The sequence below is a fragment of the Syzygium oleosum genome, unplaced genomic scaffold, assembly GCF_021117445.2.
Source record: "Syzygium oleosum isolate NSW1041296 unplaced genomic scaffold, Sole_v2.1 Sole_v2.27, whole genome shotgun sequence".
In the NCBI taxonomy this organism is placed as follows: Eukaryota; Viridiplantae; Streptophyta; class Magnoliopsida; order Myrtales; family Myrtaceae; genus Syzygium; species Syzygium oleosum.
The window spans coordinates 4,634,163-4,648,777 of record NW_026607511.1 but is presented as its reverse complement, the minus strand read 5'-3'; the positions used below and the strand labels follow the sequence as shown (position 1 = coordinate 4,648,777).

General features: G+C 40.8%; 1 protein-coding gene across 2 annotated transcripts in view; it reads right to left on the bottom strand.

Moving 5' to 3' along the window:
* The window catches only part of LOC115692887 (separase), a 32,495-nt gene extending 28,335 nt beyond the window's left edge, over window positions 1-4,160 (bottom strand). The window contains exons 1-2 of one of the 2 annotated variants that reach the window (XM_056303416.1): window positions 3,383-3,521; window positions 2,704-2,847 (exon numbers count right to left, since the gene is read on the bottom strand). In XM_056303416.1, the coding sequence (XP_056159391.1) occupies window positions 2,704-2,808 (105 nt within the window). In that variant the 5' untranslated portion in view covers window positions 2,809-2,847; window positions 3,383-3,521. Of the gene's footprint in view, window positions 1-2,703; window positions 2,848-3,382 lie in introns of both variants that reach the window. The other variant, XM_056303415.1, reaches the window with a different exon arrangement.
* Between the last annotated feature and the right edge of the window lie 10,455 nt (window positions 4,161-14,615).

The following is a 14,615-nucleotide window of genomic DNA, read 5'->3' as shown; positions in this document are numbered from 1 at the left end:
GCATGACATCATCCTCGCACCTGCGATCCCCGAGCTGGCATGTGCCAGGAAAGAGAGAGAGAGTCCCTTTGGATGTTGGCTTCTTCAATGCGCGGCCGCCAATTTGGGGATGTAGATTTACGGATCGGGTTAGTATCCGAAGCCCCCATTGCCCGCGAAGCCAGCCGTCCATTAGCCTGGTAGCCGCGCGCAGTCGCCGCTGATACTGATGCCGCCGCCTCCACCGCCGCCGTTCCGGGTGCCGGAGCTCAGGTTTGCGGCCAACGGGGACTTCGTCCGGTGACGCAGCACTGCAGCTCCCGTTGCAGCTCGCTGAAGCTGGAGAATGCGGACGTCCCATCGTCACCGGGCCATGAGGCAGAGGCGGAGGCAGAGGCGGCTGCAGCAACGGCGGCGGACGGCCGAGATTGGACTTGATGAGGAAGTAACTTCTCAATAAACTGAATAAAGATGGTAAAGAGTTGAGTCTGTCCCCATTGCCTGAGATTGTTGACAATGTAGAGCCATCTTCCTCAACTTTGGAAGTTCTTGAACCACCATCTTTTGGTTTAATCTTGCCATCAAGTATATACAAACCAAGAGCATAAAGCTTCAAAATCAAACTAACTGGCATTGAAACCTGCCATTTATAATGAATCACCATCAGCACGGCAGGAAACTTCCGAAAGCAATGGTGAATACAATGAAGCAAGTGCAACTGCCGGATGAGAAAAGCTATGTCAAGGAGATACCTTTTTAGTAGCTATGTCCTTTATATATACAGAAAATTTACAACAGAAACTGGTGGTCACATCTCGACATCTATTGGCACAATAAGGACATCTATTGGCACAATAAGAAAAAAGTGCCATGATCTCTGCTCCAGCATCACCTTTCTCAATCTGCCGAAAGAATATCTTGGTTAACAACTCAATCTGTAAGTAGAGCAAACTAAAAGAACATTACAAAGTTGCAATGCTCTATGAGATGATAGGCTACACTTGCACTTCAACATTTATACACTTTCGTGACGTGTAAGGGGACATGATCAACCTACCTTAAGAATAATGACAAGACATAATCAGTTCTCACTTCATAAATCGATATTTACATCAAGAAAAAGCACATGATTATGGAACAAGCAAACGCGCTAGAGGGGGGTTAGGGAATTCTTGTGCACTCCTGATATACGACTTGCAGCTTCTGATATTAGGTTTAAAAGTATGAGCTGGTATTATTTAGTGGAACTTAGGGCTTAAAGGCGCAATAGGATTTTGGAAGGTTTGAAATTGAGTTATCCAGCGTTGAAGAGCTTTATTTTAAATAACGCTATTCGTTTGCTGCTTTTCAGTTTGGTTAGCCTTTGTTAGTTCATGCATTTTGCTCTCTTATTTCCTTTCAGCTGTTATTTCTGATGCATTTCCTTCTTTGACCAGTTTGTGACATCCCTTTTTTATTGTTAGCCAAGGGATCACTTGTTCAAAAACTGCACATAATAACTAAACCTAAAGCCCAAGAAAACTATCCATTGGCATTCAAGGCATCCAATCCAACACACATCCGCACAATTGGGTTATCTACAAATGAACAATCAGAATTAACTTACTTCATTCTTTCAACTCTTACTGTTTGCTCGCCCTTACCATTGGATGAGGTTTAGTCGGAACGATATCTAGAAAATTTCATCTACTTGACACCATCCCCCCACCCCCCCCCAAAAAAAAGAAGAAGAAGACAAAGACGAGGGGGAGGAGAAAAAAAACAAATCTGCATTGTCAATCACAAGATTGGACTTTGCTTTGCCACCTCATTGTCTAAGCATTTTTGATCTTTCATGGACTTCTACAGTTATGTAACTCTTAAACAAAGAAATATTTATAAAAAATATAAAAGGGAGCAAAAAACTATAATCCCCAAGCTATTCTTTTCCACTCTCAAAGTCTTGATTACCTAGTTACACTCATCAGCATGGCTCACAATGTGAAGTCCACTGCAATTTTGATTCTTTCTTCCATTGTAAACCCATATTTTTCTCCCATAAAAATACTACCTGTTAAATGCATTTATAACTCTAACAAAATTAACTAATCTTCCTTGATCTCGAAAACAAACTTTTGACAACAATATGTAGAACTGAAAGTCAGCTTCTTTTTAGCCCTACTATAATTAACAAACAGCTTCAAAATCCAAATTCCATTATCCACCCGCATGTGGCTACCCAAACTGCAATATTTGAACTTCTAACAAAGTGGATGATTCCACTTCGAGAAACATGGAAATTAGGAAAATATATGCCTGCAAACATACTGATCTAGAATTTGTGACCATAAGTTCCAAGATTTTAATTTCTATTTCTCCAATTAAACCCCCAATTACTACCATGTACATGAAAGTTAACATTAGTTGGACTTAGTGAGCGAAATGCTATGAGTACCCATAAAATTCATATGTAAATTCGTTAGTGTCCCCTTTCACGTTTCCTTACTTGAATGTATATACTTTTTCAAGAAAACTCAAATGCTATTCTGAAAGACTTACCTTTCCATCACGGCCACTTGATTCTAATAAACAAGTTAGTACATCAAATATGAGGGATGTTCTTTCGTCAGATAATGAAATTAATACGGAACATATCCTGCGAGCAAACTGCAAAAAGCAACTACACATTAGAAACAATTACACATCCTTCTTGGCCAAAGGAGGCGAGATTTGAATTTACTTAACCTTGAATATTTCATCTTTCATTGATGACTTCCCATACTCAATCAAAGTTGCTGTACAGAATGAACGCACAAAATCCCCATCAAAGCTGCTTAACTCACCAACCATAAAGACAGTACATTTCCCCAGTTAAGTAACAAGCGCTCTCTGCAATTTGTCATGTATTTTGATGAAAAAACAGGTGCGGAAAAACAAATACAGAACACAAGGATTTACGTGGTTCGATCACAAGGTGATCTACGTCCACAGGCGAGGCAAATCAAGATTCCACTATAATCAAAGAGAATACAATTTTCAGAAGTTGAAACAACGACTTGACAAAACCTCACAGCTCACCAAAACTCTCATAAAACAAAATTCTCTCTCTACTTCTATGAGAAAACCCAGCCGCGTTATAAATAGGACTTCCCAAAAATTTTTCTTGGGGGCTACGCGTCACGAACTAAAACTATCGGCCCAACCCTCCGCGTCACGAACTAAATCTCCTTTTTCGGGTCGCACAAAAATATGTCGGGTCGGGTGATAAACCGGATCGAGTACATTAAATTCAAGACATATTTAACATATTTGCATCCAAGACCCTGGCAATTCAATATCAGAAACCCATGAGCGTAACAATGTAGCAGCCAATAAACAGGGGGGAAAAAGATTTTGGTCTAAACTACAAAGAAAGTGCACGAACCCGAACCACGGCCGGACCTCATCCACCAACCCGAGCAACTTCGAGTAATCACGAGCGTCCTTACTTTGCCCCATCGCCACACACTTCACAGTCGTCACCACCATCTCCACCACCAAAACCGCAAATTCCCTATCCTCGCTTGCCGGCTTCCCCGCCGGCGGCAACAATCCACCTTTCCCTCTCGCCCTCCCGCCGCCGTCACCAAAATCAATCCCGCGCAGACTCTCCAGCAACCTGAACCCCTCGCTCGCCGCGTCCCCGTACAGCCCGCAGGACTCGAAGCAGTGCACGTACCTCGACCTCTGGACGTGGACCGAGTAGGGCTTGCACGCCAATTGAGAGGAGAGCGCGCCCAAGCAGTCGAGGCACAGCCCGTAGGTCTCGAAGAGGCGCGACTGGTCGGGGCGGGGAGCCGAGAGGAGCTTCGGCAGGAGGGAGAGAGAGCGGTTGAGGAACGAGAGGTATTGCTTCGCCAGAGACCGGATCGAACCCTGCTGGTTGTTGCCGGCGCCGGCGCCGGCGGATTTCGAGGACTTCTTGGGCTTCGCGGCGGCGGCGGCGGTCGCGGCGAGGTCCGAGAACGGGCGGAGGTGATCGGAGAAGAGGGAGTGGATGTCGTCCGAGGAATGGGAGGCGAGCGAGGCTTCGAGCTTGGAGAGGAGGGCGGATTGGACTGCGTCCGACGCCATTGTCGAACGAGCTAGAGAGAGATTGAAGAGAGAGAGAGAGAGAGGGGCTGCGGAAATGAAGGAGACGGTGGTGGCGTCGTCTTTGAGGCGCGAACGGAGACCGCCTTAGGGGGGCAAAATCGCTTTTCAAATCAAATTCGCTTGAAACTTGGGAACGGCGACGTTTTGGAGACCCCCTAAAACAGGAGCGAGCGCCTTTGCACTCCTATCCGCAACTTGCGATTTTTCTGTAGATTTAAGGGATGATAGTGCGTATGGTCCATGAACTTTGGTTTAATGTATAATATTATACCTAAATTTTTAATTTATGTGATATAATCCATAAACTTTGACCCAACATGCAACATCCTCCTTAGATCTTTAATTTGTTCAAAGTAGTCCGTAAACTATACTAAAACATTTAAAAGTTTTGGGACTATATTGAAATTGGACCAAAATTCAAAAATTATATTGAATAAATTAAAAGTTCATGGACGATGTAGCACCTTGGACCAAAGTTCAGGAATATTATTGAATAGATTAAAAGTTCAGAGACAACATTGCATATCAAATTAAAGTTTAGAGAATATTGGTATCGTTTTCCCTAAATTTAACTACCTAGAAAATATAGATTTATTTATTTTTATATTCTCGACAAGTCTTAACATGATGCTATGTTTCGTAATACGCCACAAAAGACACAACTTAATCTTGCATAAAATCGACAAATTTGGTTGAACATTTTAATTGTAGTTAAAAATGGATATTCTGGCTTTTACATTAAATGCTCTTATTACGTACACATTTACTAATTTTCAACATGGCATAAGAATTACATGATCTATCCCCGTATTGAATTTAATAAAGTGGGTATATCGTAAAAATCTTGTTAGCTATCTCGATTTTGTCATTGAAATTGATCGATTTAACATAAGTAACATAGGATAAGGTATTCATTCCTATAGGCATTATATGGTATATGAACTGCACATACACTTGAGGACATTATTTGGAAAAATGGATTATTATTACATCTAACATGTGTCAATTCTTCGCTAATTGCATAGCAAACATTGTTAAAGTGAATGGCGTCCTTGGTATCAAGAAATATTCTTTCAAAATAACATAAAACATTACTAAAAAAATGTATTTTCACTCATTTAAGAGAAAATAAAATTTCTTCGTATAAATACTACAAAGATTATGTACAAAATGATCAATTGTGCATTCTTAGTTGTATATTTCCTTTCATTTTTTTTCAAAATATAATTTCAACGCAAAAATAATTATTAAGTGAAGAAAAAGTAATTAGTATTATTACACTTGCCAATATTCAGATCGTGCTGAAAGGCCCGAGCAATCAATTAGTTTTCTTCCGAGACGGGTCAACGACTTAGGAAGCCATGCGATTTTATGTATTTTTCTCTTTTATCTTTGATAAATCATACTTTTGATCCCTATGTTTTCCAGAGAGTTCAATTTTGGTCCACATGTTTTATTTTGTCATAATTTTAGTTTTTGCGATCCTTACTTGTGCAAGCCTTTTAATGCAAATTTACACTTTGATCCTTGCATTTTGGCGATGCTAAATTTTAGTCCGTGTACTTGTTTTTGTTAAAAAAAAAGAAAAGAAAATTAGTCTCTTTATTATCCGTCAAAAGAAGGCCTAATGAAAATGTCAAATCAATACAAACTATTAAAATGTGATACTTATTAGACAAGTTCGTCCAATCAATTTGACATTTTTGTTAGCGTAAAGGCCACCAAAAATCATAAATTATGCCCATTGTGATACATTTATCCTAAATCTTTTTCTGTGACACCAAAATTCATAAACTTGTACCTATGCGACATATTTACTCTCCGTTAAAATTCTATTAATGAGAATCGTTTAAAATCTGCATTGACGCTAGAGAGCAAATAGTGTTGACATGCGCTCACGTGACTTATATGAAATAAAAATGGCGTTTTTATTTAAAAATCATCTAAAAAAGCTTTGACGGATGGTAAATGTGTTATATAGATACAAGTTTGGGATTTTTTACGTCATAAGAAAAATTTTAGGGTAAATGTGAGCATAGTCTGAGGATTTTGACATCACAAAAAAAGTACAGGGCAAATATGTTACGATGAGCATGATTTGAAATTTTTTGTGAATTAATTTGACTTTGTGCTGTAACCGTCATAGTGTTCTTATTTCACTTTGATATCCATATAAATATATTCGGAATTACTCACGTGAAAAAGAAAAATGAAATTCATCCCTATGGATTATGAGCTCCGTTTGTTTTACGAAAAATAAATAACTCAAAAAACATTTTCCGAAAAAATCGTCTGCATGGCTTAAAAAGATAAATAAATGAAAACTATTTTCATAGTTTGATAACCCGATATCACAAATCATTCATTTTCCATGAATTATAGCTGTTCTCAAAACTAGGTCATTGACTCATTACTTAGTTTTTTTTTTTTTTTGGTCGAAAGAGATATCATTTCATTAAACCCGGCCACCTACAAGAGTAAGGAGCATCAAACACAGGATTTCCCAAAGAGGGAAGGGGGTTACAAACCCAGTCGGGAGGGTCTACATCTTGACGTCCTATATTACAAAAGAAAAAAGAAAATGGAATATGTAATTTTCTAGAGACAACTCTGCGAAATGGACCGACCCAATAAATATATATGATATTTGTGTTTACCGCCATGTCAAGGATTTTTTTTTCTGCACTCATCTAACTAATATTCGTGCACACATTTTTTTCCTGTGAGCAGAAGAAAAAATTCGTGCAAATTACAAGCGAATATGTAAAATAAGGAAATTACAAGAAATCCCCTAATTAATTAAAAGAAAAACTCTCGAAATAAAACTCTCTCGCACATGAGCGTAATATCCCGTTGACATATAGTCACAGTACATAATTCATTGTTTACTAGCATACATGAAAGATTACGGCTCCGATCGGCGTAGGCTGCCGATCGGTTGTTCATCATCGATCGAGCGGTCGGCGTAGGTTGCCGATCGGTTGTTCATCATCGATCGAACGGAGCGATTTCAGCCGACATTTCCCCCCACCTCCGAAAGGCCTGCATGTAGGAGAAAAAAATGAAAAAAATAATAAAGACTGGACCTTTCATATACAGACTTCCCCATAATATCGAACGACGAAATTCAAGATTAGCCGAGTAAGATAGCGCGATTAATCAAATCCGGGGGCATTTACATGATGATCTATGTGACCCAGTTCATCAAGAGAAGAATCAAGTGCTAAATTGCTAATCCTATGATCATCTTCTTGCCTATAATACATATAAAATAGGATTTAAGTAGAGGTGATCCGCTCATGGGTCGGCCCCGTTCCATCCTAGAATCGGAAACATACCGGTCCAGGTGGTTCAGTTCCGCTCCTGGAACTAGAACCGCAAACCGGACCGATTATTCCCGATTTCCAAAATTTGGGAACCGGGAACCACCCATAAATCGACTGTTTTGATCCGGCTCCCGGGTCGGTCCAATTCCCGTGCGCGCCCCTACAATTGAGGACCAGTGTGGTAAACTTATGTGCTTCCCATATTCTACAAAGGTTTGGTACCTCAAGATCACCAGCCACAAATATATCGCCAAATCTCACTCGCTACACCTAAGAACGACCTTTGCTGTTCATTTTTCTCCGGCTATCGAGTAACGAATTTTCCGACGGCGCGCGGAATAGTTCTTTCATCGCCGCCCACGCCGGAAACTCGACCTATCGAAACCCGCGGTCCATCCGGAACACATGCTCATCGGAAGACCGCCGGAGGCCACGAGGACTAGAATCAAACAGAATTCGCACATTCGGGGCTAAAATGACAACAAATTCACTCGTCCGGGGCACAATTGGAAACGGCGAAACATGCATGAAGCGCAAGAGATAGAGACAGAGACACACACGCACACGCACCTGGTTCGCACTTGATCTGGCACTTGCGGTCGCACCGCGCCATCAGCCTCGCTGCACAGTCGGCGAAACGAGCAGCGATTACCCGCCATATCCTTCCAGAAATCCGACCGACGAAGGGGGGGAGGGAAAAAAACCACAGGAAATCGAAAGCTACTCACCGTCGGGTTGGACGCACGCGGTGGAGCAAGCGTCGTAGCAATCTACGGCGGCGGACTCGACGGCGACGTCCATCCGCGAGAAGATCGCCGTCAAGATCAGCGCCGCGAGCAGCATCTCCGCCGTCTTCGTCGCCATCTTCTTCTCCTCTCTTGCTTAGCTTTCCCTTTCCAGTAGTGTGGATGGAGGAGACGCGAGTGGAGGAAGGAGAGGTGGAGCTTTTATAGGGATCCGCCGGAGTGACGATTTTGCCCACGCCTTGTGCTGAGAATTGCGATGCTGCTATTTCGGTGGATGCGAAGCCGCCCGTGTTGAATCCTCGGGCGGGGGGCGCCGCTCGGATTGGGTTCGACACGTGTGGGCGGGTCAAAGTTTGATCGGGGGCTACTTGTCAAACCGAGTCTGAAAACCAAAAAATCCTGCGATAACATTTCTATTTCAGAAATCAATTTCTAATTAAAAATAAATATTTTTATTTTTATTTTATGGACGAATTTCTAAGCAAAAATATGTATTTGATAACGACATAAAATTTTTATTTTCGAAATAGAAATTCGTTTGATAACAATACAAATTTCTATTTTCCGGAACAAAAATCTATTATTTTAGAAATAGAATAAAAAAATTAGAAAATCTGGAAAATTCCTAAAAATCTAAAAAAATTCAGAAAATCCATAAAAATTGAAAAATTCCACAAAAATTCATAACAATTTCTAGAAAATAAAAAAAAGTCAAATTTTTGGAAAATAGGAAATTTGTTGAATTTTTTCCAAAAAAAAATCAAAAATTTCAAAACTTCACAGAATGCCTTAGAATACCTGTGACTACTCACTTTGAATGAAATTTAAATTTTTTGAGGTGCCCAAAAAATTCAAAAAATTAAAAAAATTAAATTTCACTCAAAGTGGGTGGCCACATGTATTCTAAACCATTCTATGAAGTTTTGAAATTTTTAATTTTTAAAATATTTTTGGGTACCTAAAAAAATTTGGATTTCACTCAAAGTGGGTGGCCATATGTATTCTAAACCATTCTGTGAAGTTTTGAAATTTTTGATTTTTTTTGGAAAAAATTCAACAAATTTCCTATTTTCCCGAAATCGGACTTTTTTTTATTTTCTGGAAATTTTTATGAATTTTTCTAAAAATTTTCAATTTTTATGGATTTTTCGAAATTTTTTTTGGGCGGTGGCTGGCCAACGGTGGCGGGCACCGTCGGGAGGCGGCCGGTGGCCGACGGCCGACGGTGGCGGGAGGCGGCCGGTGCCCGGCGGTGGCAGGAGGAGGCCGGCGGCAATAGCGAGCAGCGGCGGGGGTGGCCGGCTAGTAGCGAGGGTGAGTTGCCAATTTCTAATTTCTGTTTCAGAAATAGAAAAGTAGATTTTTTTAACTTCTAATTTCTGTTTCAAATCTATTTCTGGAATAGAAATTTGTTTCAGAAATAGAAAAATGAAATTGCGTTACCAAACGGATTTCTATTCCAAACCTATTTCTAGGAACAGAAAAACAGAAATTATTACTATTTGGCAAGTTATCATGCGCGCCCTAACTTGATTCAGTTCGCGGACAAGCCTCATCGAATAGTTGCGATTTTTGTGCACTTTTCCAATTATGTTCTTCGATTTTAATTTACTTTTAAATTCAAGTCCAAGTTCGAGTTAACTCGATGGCTTCAAAATTCAAGTTCGAGCTCATCTTGATTAGTCGATAATTGCAGTCCAATGCGAATTCGTATATATCGAGTCGAGTTGAGCTCGATAATTAAGTTGTATCGACTCCATCACGCCTCTATAATTGTACTCGCACGAGTCGTTTTGTATCGTTTGTCGTTACAATAAAATCGTGTAAGTTCGATCGAATTAAATGGATTCGAAATTCTATGATCAAGCCATGTTGAGCCATATTAGTTTTTTAATTAGGTGATGTTCATAGTAGGAGCACGTTTGGACAACAGATTAAGCTCGATCTAGGCCCGCTATTTATCACCTTTTAGTTCATATCATGTTAAACTAGTGACAAAAGCTAAGATGTTGGGGAAAAGTGCCAAAAAAGTCCTAAACCTTTTGCATTTGTGTCAATTTAGTCCTAAATCTTTTTTTGATGCCAATTCAGTCCTAAAATTTTTCCATAATTTTTCCATTGATGCCAATTCAGTCTTAAACCTTTTTATGATGCAAATTCAGTCATAAACTTTTTGTATTTGTGCCAATTTAGTCATAAACCGTTTATTTTTGTGCCAATTCAGTCCTTTCAGCCAATTTTGGCCAGATTTTGCTGACGTGGACGCCGACTGACCAGCGTTGACGTGGACAACTTTAATAATATTTGATGCGACCTACCCCCGTCCCGATTGGGTTTAGGCCAAGAGATATTTGTCGATGGATGTGAACAACGATTAATTCATTTAGAAGACAAACTAAATGGTTCATTAATCCAAAGACCGAGGCACTCCCAAGCCTTACTCCTCGTGCGACGAGAATTTTTTAATTTACACATTTGATTGGAGTCGCCACTAGCCATGATGAAGGGTCGACTAGAAATCTTGATCGAGATGCGGGAGTGTCGTCTCGATACACGCGAAAACCAGAAATTCTAAAGTTCGGGGACTTGATTACACTAGCGATCTAACTAGTGCCCTTTCGGTACCTAAACTTGAATGTTTGCAAACTAACGTACCGGACAGCTTATCGAAAAAGCTAAGATTCCACCTAACCGTTCTAAAAATAGAAAATAACAATCAATGTATTAAAAGTGCACAACCAGATAATCGTGAAGAAAATAAACAACCAGCGATCTAGCATCGTCTCTAAAAAGAAAATGCAATCAAAAGCCCTAAAGTAAAGCCCTAATGGCTTATTCGAATTTTGAGAATTTTTTAGAGGTTTTTTTTTCATTTTTCATTTTTTTTTGAGTTTGTTAACTTAAAATCTAGTGAAATTAAGTCCAAAACTGGTTTTTGAACATTTCCTAATTTTTTGATTTTTTTGGAATTTTTCTGATTTTTTCTGAATTTTTTAAATATTTTTTAATATTTTTTAATATTTTTTGTTTAATTAATATTTTTTGGGATTTTTAAACATTTTCGAATTTTTTTGGAATTTTTAATTTTTTTAAATATTTTTTGAATTTTTGAAAAATTTATTAATAAAAGAAAGATTCCGGACCGGGTCCCCTGACCCGATCCGCCCAACTGCCCGACCCGGGTTACCGATCCGCCCAAGTTTTCAAATTTTGATTTTTTATTATATTTTTTCTTCCCTTTTCTTTTTTCTCTCTTTTCCTTTTCTTTTCTCCTTTTTTTTTTTATTTCTTTTTCTTTTTCTATTTTTTTTTCTTCTTCATCCCCTCCTTCGTACCTTCTGCCCAGAATGCTTCTCCCCTTTGCTCAATGGCCCTCTTCACCGAGAATGTCTTTGCCGAGGCCACGCCGGGGTTTCGTCGGGGACACCCACCGCTGGCCGTCGGCTCGGGCCACCAGCGCCGATGACCGGCGCTGGCCCTACGTCGTCACCACCGGCCGACGTTCCAGGGACCGCCCCAACGACGGTAGAAACACACCCCCTCCTCAAACTCTCCGACTAACCTGCTCGGCCCCAGAGACTTTTCCTCCCGAACCCATACCGACAACCAGTAAATAAACGACCAAACACACATCAAAACGAGGAGGAGTGAACTGACTAAGGCGGTCTCAAACCACAGGCTTCCTCTGTATGGGGGGAATGTCTCCGGCGAGGGGATGCATATGCGAGGCCGGCTCGGACAACGTTAACATACTGCGAAAACCACATGAAAGGCAACCAAACTCGGAGTCAGTAATAACATTAATGCAAACCACGCATACAACACAGCTTTAGAGCTCGATTTAACAAGAAAAGAACTGAAACTTCATTCGGGCATTTCATCGAGCATATGGCAGGCGTCGTTCATTGAGAGCTTTAAGCCGAGATTCGAAGCAATATAGGGCTTAAACGTGATGTATGAAGATCCAAACAGCTGTATTTAACAACGAACATGTCTCGGTTTACGAAAAAACGACCCAAAAATGCAAGATCAAATTTGGCGCCCTAAGCTCAAAGAGGTTCATTGGGGCATTTCAACAAGCGGATGGGGTGCGCTTAAAACTAAGGGCTTCTAAGTCGATTTTTTGTGGGGTTCAGAGCTTGTTTCTCATTAAAAATCGTTCAATAACATCATTTGGGGAAGTACGGAACCATTTTCCTCGTTCTGTGGTGTCGGGCAAGCACCGAATGAGCTCGTTGAGCCCGGCACCGGAGAGTCAGGGGAGGAGGAAAACAGGGGAGCAGAAACTAAACCCACCTAGTTCGTGTCCGACCGAGATGAAGTGCGGCGACCGAAAACTCGATGGTACCGACGACGACTCGGGTTGATGGCCGGCAAACGAGCCAAACTCTCTTCCTCCGGGTACCACCCTCCCACTCTCTTGGTCTCTCTCTGTGCGAGGAGGTCGAACCACGCCAAAGAAGAAGGCGTCCGACTCTGGTTTCCGCAGACTCTCAGTGCACGGCGGAGAGGGGGAAGAGATTTGCCCAGCCCCTCCTTGCCGATCAAGGGGGTCGGAACGCTCTCCTCGCTACCCCTCAATCCTCCCCTTTTCCTCTCCGTTTTTTTCTCTCCCGTTGCTCCCTTGTTCTTCCTCTCCTTTTATCCCCGGTCGAGACCCCCTTTTGGGACCACTGGCCACCTGATCCCCGCCCCCCTTCGACGCGAGACGATGCCCCCTGCTGCTGCGCAAATTCTTCTACTGCCCGTCGACGCCGCTCTGCTCTCTGGCTTCGTTGTCCCTGGTCCCCCTCCTCTTCCTTTTGTCCCTTCTGTCTTGTACAAGCGTGCGTGAGGGAGAGAGTGAGGGGTTGAGCGGCTGGGCTGGGCTGAAGAGAAAGAAATGATGGAAGGTTGGGCCGAAAATAAAAAAAAGGAGGGGGAAGGATCCGAAGGTGGGCTGAAGAGAGAGGAAAAATGAGGGGCCAAGCGAGCATTAAAAGATCGGAACTAGGGCTGATGGGCCGGGCTAGATTGGTCCGATATATATACTTTATTTATTTTAATTTTAGTTTTATCTCTCTTTTGCACTAACTTAGCCCATTTACTATTCAAGCCTTAATTAATCGCGGCGGGGCAAAATTAGGTGTCAACAATATTTTAATATTTTTTTGAATTTTATTTCTTTTTTTCTTTTCCCCCTCCCTTCCCTCCTTCCTCCAGCCGGTCGTCGGACCAGTGACTGGCCAGAGGCCAGAGGCCGGCGAGGCCCGACATCCCTATCGACGGCAAAGGCGAGCCTCGCCATGGCTGGGCGAGGCCCGACTTCGCCTGCTTTGGCTGGAGGAAAGAGGGAGGGGAGGGGAAAAAAAAGAAAAAAAGAAATAAAAATTCAAGAAAATATTAAAATATTATTAAAGTTGTCCACGTTAGCGCCGGTGACTGGCCGGCGACCACGTCAGCAAAATCAGGCCAAAACTGGTCCGAATGACTGAATTGGCACAAAGACAAAAGGTTTTGGACTAAATTGGCACAAATGTAAAATGTTTAGGATTGAATTGACACCAATGTAAAATGTTTAGGATTAAATTGGCATCAATGCAAAAGGTTTAGGACTGAATTTGCACAAAAAAAAGGTTTAGAACTAAATTTGCATCAATGCAAAAGGTTTAAGACTTTTTTGACACTTTTCCCTAAGATGTTGTGATGACTTTGGGGCATAATTTTTTTAGGTAAGTAACTTGATGGCTCAATTAAGGGTAACTATCACGAAAAACCTCAAACTGATATATCCATGATAAATAAACTCCAAATTAATTTCACCCAAAACCCTAAATGGGTAAACCCGTGACAAATTTATCTCAAACTAATTTTTGCGTTAGCAAAGCTCCAAACTGATACACTTGTAACATATTTACCCCGTCAGCTTTTGTCAAATATTATCGTGAAATTGCTGAGCTAGATGACACATGATAGTAACTCGATTGACATGACGAGTCCATGTGAAAATTCATATCAATTTGGGGTAAATTTTTTACAGATATACCAGTTTGGAATTTTTGGTGACCCAAAAATTAGTTTGGAGTAAATTTGTCACACTGTACCAGTTTGGAGTTTTTGGTGACCCAAAAATTAGTTTGGAGTAATTTTATCATGAGTATACTGGTTTTGGATTTTTCTTGGTATTAACCCCTTAATTAATCTTGGTGTGAAAATCAATAAGAAAAAACAAATTAGATTTATAAAGAGTATCGATATAAATTTTTCGAAAGATATGAAAAGACATGCTTTAATTTGTCGATCTACTTATATTACGAGGTGGTACAAATGGTTAATTATCTAACTTATAAGTTCATCAAAACATCTAGAGATAATATATTATATTTTCTTTAAAACTTGGTATGATTGGGTCATAAAATTAAATGGCTTCGAGAATATCCATTTTGATTGGTTTGCCCTCGACTCTAAATTT